The sequence below is a fragment of the Natrix helvetica genome, assembly GCF_964273705.1.
Source record: "Natrix helvetica genome assembly, chromosome: 10".
Lineage (NCBI taxonomy): Eukaryota > Metazoa > Chordata > Lepidosauria > Squamata > Natricidae > Natrix > Natrix helvetica.
This window is the reverse complement of record NC_138561.1, coordinates 7,596,141-7,614,416: the sequence shown is the minus strand read 5'-3', so window position 1 is coordinate 7,614,416 and position 18,276 is coordinate 7,596,141. Positions and strand designations below refer to the sequence as shown.

Sequence of the window (18,276 nt, the reverse complement as noted above, 5' to 3'; positions counted from 1 at the left end):
GTAAATTAGCTGAACCAGTTTATCATTTTTAGCACTTTGTTTAGGATCACCAGAACATTTCTAAATTCTTGGGATGAATTGTCTTATAGAGAGAGAAGTGTTTGCAATAATAATAATAATCATATTCACGTATATTTTAGTCCCTAGCAAGCAAAATAAAGAGTTTGGAAACAGATGTCAATGTTCTGGGTGCTCCGTTGTTGGAGGTTTTCAAGAACATCTTGGACGACCAAGCATGGAATAGCGTGTCTAGCATGGAATAAGGATTTCTTCCTTGGGGAGGGGATTGGACTAGAAGACCTCCAAGGTCTCTTCCAGCCCTGTGCTTCTATGATTATTACCTGGCATAATCGATAAATGTAGCAGTAGTAGAGTTTTATCCAGTGATAAGTTGCCACCTCTTTTTAATTTCATTTAGCCAGGTTGAACCTTCAGCCTTTCTTCTTGTGCTGTGACCTGCTTGTCCTTCTTGGGGTAGCAGCTGCTGTCATCTGTTAGGGGTTAAAAAAAGCTCTTTTGTGTTCTGTAAACAATGTTTGAGGTGTAGAATAGCTGATGAATGAGAAGGAGCTTCTCGGTTGATTAGAGCTGCTGCCAGAGGACCTCACAATGATGGTTTTGGAAAGGTGCAAAGATAAATGTTCTTGAAACTCTGGTTCGCATCTAACATAGGGTCACCCTTGCAAGGTAGTCCAGACAAGAAGCACAGCCAGAAGTACTAACTAGCCTTAAATCTACAGTAAAGTGACATGAATAGAATTTTGCAAGTCTGAAGATACATCTCTAACCCCTCACCTTTACTGTCCAAGAAGCAGGGAAGGTCTCTCTCCTGAGATGTTTGCCATTCCTTCTGTGGACTCAATTGACCATTGTCTACTCTGCAGCTCTTCCTCCTGTTTTGCAGGATCGTTCCAATACATGTAGTGACTTGCTTGTTATCTATCTACTTACTTATTAAGTGGATTTATATAGCCACGCATCCACCTGAGAATCAGCAAACCGAGATTAAGAACAAAACTCAGATGTACAAACAGTTAAAAACTAGGTAGCCTCTTAAGAATTCTCCATGGTAGAATCAATCGGGAAGCAGTGGCTAAGACACTGAGCTTGTCGATCAGAAAGGTCGGCAGTTTGGCGGTTCGAATCCCTAGTGCTGCGTAACGGAGTGAGCTCCCAATTACTTGTCCCAGATTCTGCCAACCTAGCAGTTCGAAAGCATGCAAGTAGAAAAATAGGAACCACTTTTGGTGGGAAGGTAACAGTGTTCTGTGCGCCTTTGGCATTTAGTCATGCCGACTACGTGACCACGGAGACGTCTTTGGACAGCGCTGGCTCTTCGGTTTTGAAACGGAGATGAACATCGCCCCCCTAGAGTCGGGAATGACTACACATATGTGCGAGGGGAACCTTTACCTTTATGGTAGGCTTATTTACACCAGAACCCCATTAAAATCCTGGCCCCAGTGCCTAAAACTAGATGTTCACCCTTTTCAGAAAATCAGCAGGGATGGTCCTTATCTCAGGAAGGGCAGGGGGAGAGCTCTTCCACCGACGTGTCAGAGAAAACTTATAGAATCATTTAACCCTTTGGTGCCAAAACGAAAGAAATGGGAACAGGGTTGAGATCACTTGGATGATGATTGAATGGTCTTCAGAAGGTGCCCTAAGGGTGCAAGTACAAAAATGATCTTTGTGTACAAATGCAAAATTCTACTTGCACTCTGGTGATCAAGTGAGATACGGCTAATCAACTTGCTCTAGTTTTTTGCTGGTTAGATGGCAACGTTTTTTGGGCCATTGTTCAACCTCAGACGAGTTTCCTATAGGAGTTTTACCCAAGAGTCTGATTATGAAATGGGATTCAGTAGCCATCCTGGAGGAAGGGGCTTGTGCTGAAATAACCTTTTTTTAAAATAAAGTTTTTTGTTATTTTTTCATTTTCATACAAATAACCATATGTATACCGTTACACAACCAACACTATTTTTTACTATTCAATATTTATGTCAATTTGTCTTACCATCAACCCCCAAGAACTATTATTGGCTCTTCTGCTCTCCATACACCATATTTGTACCCTATCCATCACTTTCTTCTCCCTCTCTCCTCCTCCCTACTTCCTTTCTTCCCTCTGTCGTCCTTCTCTTCAATACTCTTTCCTTCTTCTCTCTCCTCTTTCCACTCCTTCTTTCTCTCCTCCTCTTCCCCACTCTTCCCTCTCTCCTAATCCTCTCTTCTTCCTCTTGCCACTCTCCTCACTTCCACACTCTTCATCTCATCTACATGGTGAATTTCATGCTGAAATAACATTGACATTTTAGATTTCTTTCATTGTTTTTTTTCTTTTTCTTTTTCAGTGGATTTAACGGAAATCAAGGAAATCAGACCAGGAAAAAATGCGAAGGATTTTGAGCGTGGAAAGGGGGCACGTCAGAAGGAGGAGCACTGCTTCACCATTTTTTATGGCACTCAGTTTGTTCTCAACACTTTAAGCCTAGCAGGTAAAACCTATTTCTGAATCTCTCCTTTAAAATATAGGATTGCAGCATTGCTCCTTCCAAATGCTTGTTGGCATCTTCATATTTATTCCCAACTGCAAATATTTTTTTAAGGGAGACTGGCGCTACCTGTAAGGATAACAAATAAACAGAATAGAATTATTTTGGAAAGCTGCAAAGATCAGACATCCCTAAAATTCTGGATCACATCTAACATAGGAGCACAGCCACAAAGTACTAAGTAGCCTTAAATCTACAGTTATGGTTAAGTTAACAGAATTTTGCAAGTCAGAAGGTACATCTCTACCTTTTACATCACCTTTACTATCCAAAAAGCTAGGGAAGGTCTCCTTCTGCGGACTCCCCTGACCACTGAGATAGTCCTCAACTTACGACCACAGTTGGGATCAGAATTTCCTATGCTAAGTAAAAAAGTAAGGCATTTGTCAAGTGTGTCACCTCATATTTTCCCACCTTTTTCTTGCCAAGAAACCATTTATGATGGTTGCGGTATCCCTGGGTCATGTGATTGTAATTTGCAACCTTCCTGTTGTGGCCCGCCAGCGGCCAGTGGAGCTGGCAGCAGATTCGGACAGTGAGGAGGGTTGGGGAGGAACATGGGCCAGTCCTGGAGTCTGGGGAAGGCTCTGACAAGGGCTCTGTGTCGGAGGCAGAGAGGGGGCCAGGGCAGTCCGACAGTTATCAGCTGCCTTCAGACATCAGTGAGGCAGACAAACAGCTGGAGCCTGTTCCCTGTGTGCGCATGCGCAGAGTTGCCAGACGACGGGGACAGCTCAGGAACAAGGGTCGAATTGGGAGTAAGGCCACAGGTGGACAATGAATGGCCCTTCCCAAAGGGAATAAAGAGGAGCGGAAGGGGAGTGCAGGAGACCATTAGTTCATTCCCGCATTCTTGCCAAGTATTGCGACGTCTGAAAGATATCGGCCTGGCCACTCTCCAAGCCGGATAAAGGTCGGTAATTGTGAACTCTCTTGAAAGACTGTGGGCTGGGACTTTGCTGGAGAGGAATTCTTTTTAAGATGTGTGGATTTCAACTTCCAGAATTAGAGTTAGAATTAGAACTTGGAATAGAACAGAACAGAATAGAATAACAGAGTTGGAAGGGACCTTGGAGGTCTTCTAGTCCAGCCTCTTGCTCAAGCAGGATATCCTATACTATTGCAGACAAGTGGCTGTCTGGTCTCTTCTTAAAAATCTTAAGTGATGAAGCAGCTACAATTTTTGAAGGCAGGTTGTTCTGATGGTTAATTGTTCTCACTGTCAGGAAATTTCTCCTTAGTTCTAACTTGCTTCTCTCCTTGATTAGTTTCCACCCATTGCTTCTTGTCCTCCCCTCAGGCGCCTTGGAGAATAGTTTGACTCCCTCTTCTTTGTGGCAACCCCTGAGATATTGGAAGACAGCTATCATGTCTCCCCTACTCCTTCTTTTCATCAAATGAAACATACCCAATTCCAGCAACCGTTCTGCATATGTTTCAGTTACTGGGAATTGATGTCCACATATCTTAAAACGGCTGAGTTTTTTGGGGGGGGAAAGGCTCCAAAAGTTTAAAACAGTGGTTCCCAACTTTTGGGCACCAAGGACCAGTTCCGTGGCAGAGAGGTTTTACCATGGATGGGAGGAGGCGTGGTTTTGCCTGCTGCCTGCATCCAACGGATGGGGCTTTGCTTGTTTGCGTGGCCCAGTTTGTGGCATGCTGCAGATCAGTGCCAATCCACGAACGTGGAGATTGGGGGTCCCTGGTTTAATGTATCTTTTTTAATGAAAAAAAAAATCAAGGAATTCCTTTCAGACATTTTGCTTTCCTTCAGAAGCACGCAATTTATTCTTGGCTTCGTCAAGCTTGTGCGGTGGGATAACAGATGTTTCTCATTTTTGGTGATGGGGTGTTTCTTTTTTTTTCTTTTTTGCAACATCAAGTTTCTTAATTTGCATCTTTACATTTCCTTTCCTTGGCAGCTGACTCGAAGGAGGAGGCGGACAAATGGCTTTGTGGGTTGAATATTTTGTATCAGGAAGCTATAAACGCGGGCACCCCAGCAATTACAGAGAGGTATGTGGAAGAGCTTCTTTGTATTTATATATAGCAACAGAATAACAAAATGACAGAGTTGGAAGGGACCCTAGAGGTCTTCTAGTCCAACCCCCTGCTCAAGCAGGAGACCTACACCATTCCAAGTGGCTATTCAGCCTCTTCTTAGAAACCTCCAGTGATGAAGCAACCACAACTTCTGAAGGCAAACGGTTCCATCCATTGCTTCTAGTCCTGTCTTCTGGTGCTTTGAAAAATAGGTTGATCCCCATTCTTTTTCGTGGCAGACCTTCAAATATTAGGCTATTATGTTACTCTTAGTCCTTCTTTCCACTAGACTAGAAAAAACCAATTATATACACTATACATACACATGTCATTTAACTGTTCAGTCATGGTTGTTGACTTATGAATCATTTTAACTCAGTTTTCGGTTGGGTCTGAAGTATCTTCGTCCCCCCTCAGACTTAAATTCACACCTCTCACATCCTCCTCTTCCTTCTTCCCCTTCTTCTGCTTCTCCATCTTCCTCTTCCTGGGCTGATTGTACATAGGTAATGCTAACATGCTGTTGATGATACATCAGTCTTAACTCCATGCTGAAAGTGACCAGAATGATCTCTGTACTCGTAAATAAGAATTTGTAACATTCACATTTATAATTCACTAGCCGATACCCTGGTGTTGTCCGGATATTTATTTATAGGGGGGAAAATGTCCGGACCAAACATAATTTCTAATGTTGGATTTTCCCCCTTACCAGAGGGAGCTCCCTTGTGGAGTATTGTGAAGCCGTTACCATGGCAACTCCACTGCGCTGTACAGCAGAAGTCATTTTACAGCAGTACAATAGAAGCCATTTAAAAGCACAACAGGCTGCATCTTAACAGAACACACATCCTGATGGAGTATTTTTCTCCATCTGTGTACCAAGTTTGGTTGAAATTGCTCGAGGTGTTCCAGAGTTATGCTAGAACACACACACACACACACACACACAGAGCCACCGAAGTGGCCGAAATGTTAGATCGGCTCTTCAGAATCTGTTCTATATGTCACAGGGAGAAAAAAGATAAATTTGGTACTGTTTGCACTTCGTAAACAGTGATGTATTGAAACAGGACATTCGTTAATGTTTTGATGTTTCATGTGTTGAAATTACAACACATCATTAAGTCTTCTGTTTACAAAACTAATCCTGGCTGTATTTTTATTGGCTCTTTAAAGCTGGCTGAGGAAGTTGATTTATTCGGTGGATCAATCCAGAAGGAACAGGTACTTATTCATTTTGGATTCTAAAGCTGCTCTGTCCCCCCCCCCCCCCCCGCCTCTCTATTATGTATTTCTGTTGTAATTGAGTCACTTTTTTAAAAAGAAAAGTCATTTAATTTCCACTATTTCCTAAAGTTTGTCAGGAGCTTTGGTGTTCAACTGAGGTAGAATAGATTAGGAATAGGAATAGTAACAGGAAGAATAGGGATAGGGATAGAATAGAGTAGAATAGAATAGAGTAGAGTAGAATAACAGAGTTGGAAGGGACCTTGGAGGACTTCTAGTCCAACCCCCTGCTTAGGCAGGAAATCCTACACCACTTCAGACAAACGGTTATCCTATCTCTTCTTAAAAACTTCCAGTGTTGGAGCATTCACAACTTCTGGAGGCAAGTTGTTCCAGAATCTCAACTGTGAAAGCAGGACTGAAATAAAACATAAAATCAAAGGACAGGAATTGATCTTGGAGGTCTTCTAATCTAACTTCCTGTTCATCAGGAGTCCTCATTCCATCCTGGACTTTTCTGTGGCCATTACATGAACTGTGGTCTTTAAGTGAACTCATTGTTCAGTATAGTGCAGTTTTGCTTAAAAAAAAAAAAGATTTAAGTCAGTGGTGAGATTCAGCATTTTTTACTACTGGTTCTGTGGGCATCGCAGGGGAAGGATAGTGTAAAATCCCCATTCCCTCCCTACTCCGGGGCAAGGTTACTGCAAAATCCCCATTTCCTCCCGATTAGCTGAGACTCAGGAGGCAGAGAATAGATGGGGGTGGGGCCAGCCAGAAGTGGTATTTACCGGTTCTCCAGAACTGGTCAGAACCTGCTGAATACCCACCTCTGATTTAAGTGCTGGGTTTTTAGCAAAATCGTGGTAAAACTTTTATCGTGTGATTCTGGGACACCAAAAATGATGGTTAATGCAACTTATTCATTTTGGACTCTAAAGCTACTCTGTTCCCCCCTCCCCTCTATTATGTTGCCCATTTTTTGAAGTGGAACCACATGATTGTGGGAGTGAGGGCAACTGTCAGAAATGCGGATCTGGGTCATAAATCCTCTTTTTCAAGTAGGTTGTAACTTTTGACTCACTAAATGACCAATTATAAACAGTTTATTTCTGCAGACTTAATTTAGTAGAATGGAAAACTCCTTCCTATAGAAAGTTGCTGTTTTCCAGGTAGCATTTAGTCCCCAAACTCCTCGTTTTATGTATAATAGTATACTAGCCTTTATTGTCATTGTACATCATGTATACAATGAAATTGGTTTAGCCTCTGCTGGTGCAATCCATAACAAAAATACAAGACAATGTGAATAGTATAGGAAATAATCCTTATAAAAGTAATTAGGGGGAAAAAACCCTAGTCGTGCGTTTCCATATGTACGTGGAATGATTCTTCTGTGTCTTCTGCCCAATGATAAAAGTGAGAAAAGACACTGACCAGGGTGTGAATCATCCCTAAGTATCTTCCTAAGTATAAGTCTTACTTGGTTCGGTGCCGTTAGTTGTCACTCCCTGCCTGCTAATCCCATGTGGTCTACAGCAAGGGTCTCCAACCTTGGCAACTTTAAAACTTTAAGCTTCGCTGGCTCAGGAATTCTGGGAGTTGAAGTCCACAAGTCTTAAGGTTGCCAAGGTTGGTGACCCCTGGTCTATAGAAGACCTGAAGGCAAATTCTGATGGTGACAAAGTAGCTGGTTGGAAGCTTATGAGATTCTCAACCATCCAGGTCAAGGTTGTCCCAAAGGTGCTTTTTCCACAAGGCAACTGGACTTTTCTGAAATTTGAACTGAAGAAGCTTCTTGGATGAGAAGCGAAATGTTAAAAGGTGGAGGGGAAACACCAAGAAAGTCAAGTTGCCTTGTGGAAAAAGCACCTTTGAGATAAGCTGGTTGGAAAATTCCAGAAACAACGCTTGTGCAAATGGGCACCAGTGCTGAGTTATTGTACATCAAGTCATAAGATGCCAGAGCAAGCTTCCCCAGGAACTGAACTGTGGTGTGACCGAGGTTTTGAGTCTCAGGAGAAGGCTGAAAGGCTCGGCCCATCCTGTTATTTGATCCTAGCCCACAACACCAAGCTGGCACCTTTGTTTAAATAAGAAACAACACAATAAAGAAAGAGTGTGATGAATGAGAGGCCCAAGAGGCAGGGGAAACTTTGCTGCTATCCTAAATGTGCCCCATACGACCTTGGCTGACTCTTGATTGTGTTCATAATACCAAATGGTAACACAGCTGGTGTCACCTCAAGGTAAGGGAAGGGAGATGATCTGCCTCTAACTTTCCAAATATTGCATTTTGTGGAAAGTTTGGGAATCTTTGCTTCAGGTCGTCTGGGATTTTTATTTTTTAAAAAATGCCATTTTGAATGAGCAGTTGATCCGAAGTTGTTGTTGTTATTATTATTATTATTATTATTATTATTATTATTATTATTATTATTATTTTTGTGTGGTATGCTTCCGAGATGGAAAAAAATTAGTCAACTGAACAGCCAGCCACTGTTTTCCTTCTAAAATATGGCCTTGTACAACGAAAAGACAATTTATCAACGTAGCAACTGACATGGGTGAATTTGTGAAGTTTACCTTTCCTGCCTATTTGAGTGCACTTCATGGTTTCTATTAAATTTAGTCACTGTCTGAGTTCAAGGTAGCCTCTGTCATTTTCCCCTGCACATGCTGTGCAATGTGAGCATCATGTAGCAATTTAGCATGGCCTTTAGACTTTTTGATGCCTTCCTAGTGTTATTCCTTCACGGCGTTAAGGGCCAGACCGTGAGATCAGAAAAGCACAGATGTCAACTGTCTCATGGGATCAAAACTTTCATTTAAGTAGGGATGTCTTCCATAAATTGTTTTTCTGACCACTAGAGCGGCTTTGCAGGTGGGAGTCAACATTGATTCTGGCCAGCATTATAAACCTTTGAGCTGTGTTTCACTGGTGTTGTGTTTTGCTCTTTTTAAATCATGGCAGTTCCATGCTGTTCTTTTGCTTTATCTGTTTTGGTCCGGAAGCAGAATTTTTTACTCAGGGTCATCAGCAGAAGGCTGTCCTCTGATAGCTTTCCATTCTGAAAGCCTGAGAGTTGGTAAAAAAAGGGACTACATTTGTGGAGCCCTTGGTGCTCTCTGAACTTGGTTGTTTTCTTGCAGATGTTTCATTACCCAACTAGGTAACATCATCAGTGCTAGAGGGCAGTGGGGATTTGCAGGAAGGAGGAGGAGGAGGAAGATTGTGGTGTCCTTGGTGCTCTTTGAGCTTGTTGTTTTCTTGCAGATGTTTCATTACCCAAATTAGGTAACATCATCAGTGTCAGAAGGGAGTCGGGTTTGCTCTCTACAAGGAATCAAGGAACCCCCAAGAGCACTCCCACCAACACTGATAGGAGAAGCCACTAGTATATAAGCAGAGAACAAACTCCACTCCCTTCTAATGAAATGTTTGCAAGGAAATAACCAAGCTCAGAGTGCACCCAAAACCCCACAGTTCATCCCCTGATCTACAAATATTCTCTTCTGTTGGAGATTATGTATTCGGGAGCGATCCCTCATTTATGAAATGTGCTCTTCACCCACCTGATTGGGAAAGTCTCCATTTCTGATGCTTATCTCAAAGCCCTTCAGCTTCCTAAGCAATAGCAATAGCACTTAGACACCACTTCACGGTGCTTTCCAGCCCTCTCGAAGCGGTTTACAGGGTCAGCTTATTTCCCCCAACAGTCTGGGTCCTCATTTGACCCACCTTGGAAGGATGGAAGGCTGAGTCAACCTTGAGCCTGGTGAGATTCGAACTGCCAAACTACTGGCAGCCGGTGATCAGCAGAAGTAGCCTGCAGTACTGCACTCTAACCATTGCGCTAAGAGGTTTTTTTTTACCATCATAGGAATCCTCTTTTAGTGATCACAGTTGGGATGGACAACCCAGTTGGTGAATAAATAATGTTGAGTAAATCTAAAAGAATGTTCTTAGTATTTATTCTTTTCTCTTAAATTCAGTATCAGCTTGAGAGAGTTGAAAACAATACTTCCGTCCGTTAACTTCAAAGTGAACAGTGTGAAGTACTTGAAAGATAAATTTGCGGTGAGTATTGGTCCTGCAGTTTACCTATTATCATATATTTTACATGGTTCCAGAATAATCTTATCTTCTGGGTTTCATTGGAGAACAGATTTTTTTTTCTAACCCTAACCCTGGATGTTTTGTTACTAGCCTTTCCTAGAACTGCTGAGATGATAGATGGGTGGGAGTTTTAATAGCAATAGCACTTAGACTTATATACCGCTTCATAGTGTTTTTACAGCCCTCTCTAAGCGGTTTACAGAGTCAGCCTATTGGCCCCAAAAATCTGGATCCTCATTTTACCCACCTCGGAAGGATGGAAAACTGAATCAATCTCGAGCCAGTCAGAATTGAACTGCTGGGTCAATCTTGAGCCAAGTAAGATTCGAACTGCCAAATTGCAGTCAGTCAGCAGAAGTATCCTGCAGTACTTCATTCTAACCACTGGGCTGCCATTTGTTCCCCCCCCCCCCCCACAAGATGAGGTTTACCTGCCATTTTTATTTATTTATTTAGGTCCTTTTATAATCTGATCTCTTCAACCTGGGCTGTTGAGTTATACAGATTCTAATCTTTGAGTACTGTAAGCTGCTTCAAGGTTTGGGAACCTGACAGCCTACACATTTCTTCTTCTTCTTCTTCTTCTTCTTCTTCTTCTTCTTCTTCTTCTTCTTCTTCTTCTTCTTCTTCTTCTTCTTCTTCTTCTTCTTCTTCTTCTTCCTCTTCCTCTTCCTCTTCTCCTCCTTCTCCCTCTCCTCCTCCTCTTCCTCTTCTTCCTCTTCTTCCTCTTCTTCCTCTTCCTCTTCCCCTCCTCCTCCTCCTCTTCCTCCTCCTCAGTGCTGCTGAGTTTTGTCCAAACTGTTCCCTTAGATTTTGAAGCCATGATGTTCTTCTTCTGCTTGGGCCTCCTTTGCCTTCAATCTTTCCCTGGGTGACTAAGTGAAGGATGCCATATTTTTCTGGGTGTCGCATCCCATGTCCAAAATATTCTATCTTTCACTTTTTAATGGCTTAGATGATTTCCTTTGGCTTTCCCAGGCGGCTCATCACTGCCTCACTTCTGATTTTGTCAATCCAACCTATACGTAACAGCCGCCTGTAAATCCACATTTCAAATGCTTCTAGTTTCTTCAAGAGGTTTTCTGTAAGAGACCAACTCTCTACTCCGTAGGGCAGGATAGAAAAGATCTAACATCTCACAAGCCTGATTTTCAATCTTAGGCTTATGTCGTGACTGCAGAATATCTTTTTCATTTTGAAGAATGCTGTTCAAGCTTTCTCTATCCTTGTCTTTACTTCACTGATCATGTCCCAGCTTTCATGTAAATTAAAACCAAGGTGCATGATCCTTTCAACTTTTTCTAGTGGTATTCCTTCCGAATTTATCAGTGGTAACTTAATGGGTTGTTTGCTGATGACCATGATCTTGGCTTTTGAGGTTCAAGCCATTTTTTTTAGATATTTCTGAGACTCTGTTGCTGAGGAGCTGAAGGTCTTCATGCTTACTGGCAAGCAGAACTGTATCATCAGCATATCTTATATTGTTGATCTGAACACTGTTTATTTTGAGGCTGCATCAGTGTTTTCCAGGGCTTCATTGAAAATTGACTACACATTTAGGCAAGCCAATCAGCAGAAGACATATTCTCCAGTTGTGCACAAATGCAAAATCTTCTCAAAGTAACAGAGTTGGCAGGGACTTAGGAGGTCTTCTAGTCCAACCCCTTGCTGAAGCAGGAGACCCTATTTCATTTCAGACAAAATTTTCAGTCTCTCCTTAAAAATCTCCAGCGATGGAACACCCACAACTTCCGAAGGCAAGAACTTCATCTGTGTAAAGTTTGTGTAGGTCTGTCCTTCTGCTATTTGCCGTTCCTCCAGCCCGGGACAGGATAAATGGCTTGAGAGTAGGTGCAGCTTTGGGAAAAATCTAAACGCTGCCTCCTTACTTACGGTTGGCTTCTTTTCTTTTCTTTTTATCCACAGGAAATAAAAGCTGCTAAAGAAGAACTTAGCTTTGAGCAATTTCATCTTTTCTACAAAAAGATTATGTTTGAGCAACAGAAATCGGTAAATGTTCTGCTCTTATCTTACTTCCTCTTCATATGCAGAGTGTCGTTCTGTGTTGTAACCTGAATGTAGTAATTAGCTAGTACATATGTTTTCAGTCTTATATTTAATTCAAGCATGATACCAAACTTCCTTACTTTAAATTGAGTAGATTCAGAACTGTAAGAGTCTATTGTATATACAAACACACGTGTGTGTATGTGTATGTATGTGTATGTGTGTATGTATGTATATATGATAGACTTTTACAGACATATATATCAAATCTATGAAAACTTCTCAGGCTGGTGTTTTTGGCTTAAAGCGTGGCCGGAGCTGCCATCTTTCTATAAAAGAATTTATAGAATTCTTTTATAGAATTTTTAGAAATCTTTCCATTTATATATATAAATAGAAAGAATATATATATATGTTGTATTTGTACTGATAAATAAATAAAGGGAGACTAGTATAGATCTATTTCGAGCTAATTAGCTCTCATCAGCTAGCCATACCCTTACTGGGATTCGAACCTGGGCTGTATTATATCTTAGGCAGGAGTCTTAGCCACTAAGCCACAGGCTGTCCTCCTTATCAGTTGAGCCAGGGAAATAGGTATGTATTTTTGTTACAACCCGTGGTATGCCTAAATATGGGAGGGAGCTCACTACTCCCCCTTTCTGTCCTTCGGCTCATTACTGAAGACCCTCCAGGCAGAAAACCATATTTTTATTTTTCATGTTGCCTTTGCTATGTTTGTGTTGTATTTGTGCTGATAAATAAGTAAAGGTATATATGATATATATATAAAAACAGATATTTCTATATATATAAATTCCAAGTTCAAACCCTTTATTATCATTGTACATCATGTATACAACAAAATTGGTTTAGCCTCTACTGGTGCAGTCCATACAAGAATACAAGACAACATGAATAATATAAAGAATAATCCTTATTTAAGTAATCAGGAAAAAAAAACCTGGTCATACATTTCCATATGTTCAACATGTCTATTACTCTGGTGTATTATCTTATATCATGGAATATACATATTACACACTACACTGGCACCAGTGAAATTCGTCATATTAATCAGTTTGTGGTGCTATATTCTATTCTTTATAGATATATATAAAGATTTAAGTAGGTTGGCAGAAAATGTAAGAAGAAGCATGTTTTCCAAAATAGGACATAAATATTTTTTTTTTTAAAAAAAGCTTTTGATGATTTTCAGTTGTTTAACCAACCTATTTTTCTCCGGGCAATAACTGTTGTATGCAGAAGAAAATTATTTGTTCTTAATTCATCATTTTTCTCTTCCCAGGTTCTGGATGAATTCAAAAAGGATTCTACTATGTTCCTCTTAGGGTGAGATACTGCATGAAGCAATTTTATTCACATCTGCATTTGAAGTGTTATGATCAAAATCTTCCTTAAAATGTAGTTACGTTGTGCATTCTGTTTATCACAGTAGATTAACTAATGAGGCATATTTGACCACGTGTATTATTTTATGCAAGGGATCTCGGCTTAGTAAACCACATTGAGCAAATGTCCTCCTGGAGTATGTTATACCTACTCATATTGGTACAATTTACATGAACGCAGGGTTATGGTTTATTGAAACCGAACAAGCCACGATCTGTAAAAGAACTTTTAAGTCAAGAGTTTGTTGCTTCTGATTTATTTGAGCAGAAAAACATCATCGAATTCTGAGGCACAAAATTTACACAGAGCTTTTAGTCTTTGGTCTAATTATCCATTTACTGTACAGAAAAGATGGGGAAAAACAATGCATTTCCATTCTGTTTCTTGATATAGTCATCGGATAAATCCGGATTACGATTTAGGATTTTCTGGAAATGCAACCACAGTCAGATTAACAGGTAGCCCTTGATTTATGACCACAATTGGGATCACCGCAACTGTCATAAAAGCATGTCGTCCTCGACTTAACAACAGTTTGTTTAGTGATGGAAGTTACAGCAGCACTGTAAAAAGTGACTTATGGCCATTTTTCACACTTAGGACTGTTGAAGCATCCCCATGGTCACATGATTTACATTTGAATGCTTGGCAACCGACTCGCATTTATGACGGTTGCAGTGCCCCAGGGTCATATAATCCCCTCTTGCAGCCTTCTGACGAGCAGTATCAGCAGGGGAAGGCAGATTCACTTAACAACTGGGTCACTAACTGAACAACGGCACTGATTTCCCTTAAGAAATCCGGCAAGAAAAGTCATGAGATGGGGACAAAACTCACTTCACAATTTCCTCACTTAACAACATCCAGTTCTGGGTTCAATTGTTGGTTGTAAGTAGAGGACTACCTGTACATGCCAGTTGGAAAGCGCCAAAATTTTGATCATATGACTGTGGGAATGCTGTGATAGGCACAGACCCGTTGTACGTCACTTTTTTCCACTGCTGATGTAACTTACAACCGATCCTCACGCTTATGACTATTGAAACATCCCCACTGTCCTATGATCAAAATTCAGGCCCTTGACAAAGTGGCATGTATTTACAATGTGTTCTGACTGAGGCTTCACAAAATCACGAAGCAGACTCCTTGTCCCGACAAAACCCCTTTTTATTAAGCTAACGTGAATTCCTCTCATTCACATCCAGCAAAGTCCTGGCAAACAGTCTTTCAAGGGTGAATTTACAACTACAGACCTTATCAGGCTTGGAGAACTGCCAGGCTGATATCTTCGCAATTATTTTCTGTACAAGAAAATAATTGGCAAGGAGTCTCTGAGAATCACGAACAAAGCTTCACACTAATTAAGCCAAGTAATTGTCTCCTGCAAACTCCACTCCCCTTTCACTCTTCTTTATTTCCTCTGGGAGGGGCCATTCACCGTCCACCTGTGCCTTTACTCCCGAGTCGGCCCTTGTTCCTTAACTGTTCCCTTCTTCTGGCAGCTCTGCGCATGCGCCCATCGGGAACAGGCTCCAGCTGCTTGTCTGCCTCACTGATGTCTGACTCTGAAGGCAGCTGATAATTGTCAGATGGCTCTGGCCCCCTCTCTGCCTCTGACACAGAGCCCTCATCAGAGCCTTTCCCAGACTCCAGGACTGGCCCAGGTTCCCTCCAACATCCTTACTGTTTGAGTCTGCCACCAGCTCCGCTTGCCTCTGGCGGGACATAACACAGTGATTGCAGTATCATGGGGTCATATCATCATTTTGCGATTTTCCCAACCAGCCTCCTACACGTAAAATTTACGGGAAAAGCCAGATTCCTTTTACAACTGCACGAACGACTAGCACATATGTGTGAGGGGAACCTTTACCTTATTTAAAATTCAGGAAATGAAACCTTTGTTTTCTCAGATGCAATCATTCTTTGCTCTCTATCTTGCTTCCCCATCCAGTGTTTTAAATCTTTCCCATCTTTTCAACTGGTATTGCTCTAACTGTTTTTCTCTTTGACCTACCCCGCAATTTGGGAGGGGGAAAAATAATTAAGGAAAATAGTTCCAGAAGAAGATAATTACTTTGAAATGTTGATAATTAAATCCTTTTTTTCCCCCCAAGACGTTGGAGCCGGCAGTTCGTTCAGATCTCAGCCTGCTGCAGTTGTTTTCGGTTGAAGACAAGGCTTCTCTTGTTTACCAAATCTTAGCCTCAGCTTTGTCGGAGTACATTCTGAATATTTTCCCTCCCGTCAAGTTGCTTTAACTTTTTTGTTGTTGCAGAAACACAGATCGGCCGGACGCTTCAGCAGTACATTTGCACGATTTTCAGAGATTTCTGCTACACGAACAGCAGGTGCGAAGATCTTAATGCTCTTGTTTTTTCAACATACAGTACATGAATGTATGACATCATGGTTAAATATGGTAGGATCCATTGATTGGGCTCATGGCAGAGGAAAAGAGTCATGGTTAGAAGACTATCTTATTCGAGAAACTGGTGCTGAATAATACATTTTTATATCTGAAGGAATCAGCCTGGCTCTCCCTGCTTCTGGTATAATACCTATAATACCACCCTGCTTCTAATATAATCCCTGCTTTTAGTGTAATGCTCTGCTTTTAAGACAGAATGGCTTAAAAGCCAGCATGGTAGCAAGGTTGACTCAGCCTTCCATCCTTCCAAGGTCAGTAAAATGAGGACCCAGATTTTGGGGGCAATAAGCTGACTCTGCAAACCACTTAGACAGGGCTATAAAACTCTATGAAGCAGCATATAAGTCTAAGTGCTATTGCTTTTGCTAAGAGCCATGGTGGCTCAGTGGTTAGAATGCAGGACTGCAGGCTACTTCTGCCGACTGCCAGCTGCCTGCAATTTGGCAGTTCAAATCTCACCAGGATCAAGGTTGACTCAGCCTTCCATCCTTCCGAGGTCGTAAAATGAGAACCCAGATTGTTGGGGGCAAGAGGCTGACTGTGTAAACCGCTTAGGGAGGGCTGTGAAGCTCTGTGAAGCGGTATATAAGTCTAAGTGGTATTGCTATCATGGAGCTAGAATTACGTATGCACAAAATTGGAAAATCGGAAGTACACCTACAGATGAAATGGTAATAAAGAAAATATTAGAGTGTTCCGAAATGGACAGGTTAATGATGGGACTTAAAGATGAAGGAGAAACAGAATATTGCTCAATATGGGACTTATTGTATAAATGGTTGGATAATAGGTGGAGAGAATAGTAAATTAACAATGAAAGCAGATTAACAAATTAGAAAGAAATACAGGTATGAAGATGTACGTAAGAATATATATTGTAAGCAATAGTATTATCGGACTATACGTGGCAATAGATTAAAATGTATAGAGTGATAGAGGTTCAGAGTGTTATGGTACAATAATGGATATAACTAGGATAATGGATAATGGATATAACTATGTCATACAATATCATGTATTTAAAAAGAGATTATACTATATGATTAAGAGAATAATGGTTATGATTTGGCTGTATAACACCACGTGTATATTTAAAAAGGACTTGATACAGCCAGTATACAGCTGTTGCAAAATTGAAATTGTGATGTAGAATAAAGGAAAATGTACAATAAAAACATTTATTTAAAAATATATATTGCTATCAATGCTGGGGCGGGGACAAGGTCTAGAACTTCAGTCTTCTAGTTCCTGATCCAGTACCTTCACTAGCTACTACAGCTCTTTGGCTCTTGAGCAGAGAGGGAAGGATTCACCCAAAGTCCACCATGGACCTTCTGTTGATTGAACGAGAATTGGAATTTGGGCCTTCTCACTCCTAGTCCAACACCGTAACCTTGTACCCCAAGTGTTCCCATGCCGTGACATCACTGTTTTGTTTCAAAGATGATAATGTTAGAGATGAACAGACATCTTTGATGATACTCTTTGTAATTTCAGGAATCTTGGGCACAGGATCTTAATAAAGTAAGAGAGCGGATGTCCAAATTTATAGATGACACTATGAGGGAAACAGACGAACCTTTCCTCTATGTTGATGAGGTAAACGGGGTTATTTCTTTGCAATATTTCTCCTCTAAAAAGAATTTTATGGGGCTTCATCGTCCAACCAAAAGCCTAAATTTCCAATGGTCTCATTTACTACTGACTCTAGGCAATATTTAAATAGATTGCCGTATCTCCTATCTAATGTCAGTTTGCATTCAAAAGGTATAGTTTGAGTGTATTTGTGTGAATATATTGCCCTCAAGATGTAAAAAACCTTTCTCCACAATCTGGCCATTTGCCCTTAAAATCATCTTACTTGCCGCCCATTTTAGTGCAGCTGTGCAATTAAACCATACATTGGACCTCCCGGAAATAAAAACATAGCAGTATATATAAAACATCAGAATATTTTAAAATTCTGGAGCATATTAAAAGATCTTCATCGACTGTTTCAAAAAAATAAATAAATCACAGGAAGTGGTTCCAGCAAGCATCTTAAGAAAAGATATTCCGAAGACTTTTCCAATATTGGTGGGATGGCAGAAACTTTCCATTTTTTCCACACCAAGGGCCATTTTTAATTAGTTTAGTTAACATGTCTGAAGGGTAAATCATATGATGTAGGTCTGTTTAGCCCAATGAAGAGAAGGCTCTGGGGAGACATGATGGCAGTCTTCCAATATTTGAAGAGCTATCACAGGAAAGCAAGGGTTGATTGTTCTCCATAGCAGTTGAGGGCAGGACAAGAAGCAACAGGTAGAAGCTTATCAGAGGGATATTCAACCTGGAAATAAGGAGGAATTTCCTGACACTAAAAATGATTAATCAATGAAATAGCTGGAATTGTGGGTGCTCCGTTGCAGGAGTCTTTGGGCCATTTGCCTTGGGCAACGGGTTGGACTGAAGACCAACCTCTAAGGTCCTTTTCC

General features: G+C 41.0%; 1 protein-coding gene across 1 annotated transcript in view; it reads left to right on the top strand.

Annotated features, from left to right (window-relative positions):
• PLCG2 (phospholipase C gamma 2) overlaps nt 1–18,276 on the top strand; it is a 94,783-nt gene that overhangs the window by 39,817 nt on the left and 36,690 nt on the right. Inside the window, exons 3-10 of the mRNA XM_081963329.1 lie at nt 2,358–2,501; nt 4,481–4,574; nt 5,781–5,828; nt 9,828–9,912; nt 11,878–11,961; nt 13,268–13,311; nt 15,650–15,722; nt 17,300–17,401. Of these exons, the coding sequence (XP_081819455.1) occupies nt 2,358–2,501; nt 4,481–4,574; nt 5,781–5,828; nt 9,828–9,912; nt 11,878–11,961; nt 13,268–13,311; nt 15,650–15,722; nt 17,300–17,401 (674 nt within the window). The remainder of the gene's footprint in view (nt 1–2,357; nt 2,502–4,480; nt 4,575–5,780; nt 5,829–9,827; nt 9,913–11,877; nt 11,962–13,267; nt 13,312–15,649; nt 15,723–17,299; nt 17,402–18,276) is intronic.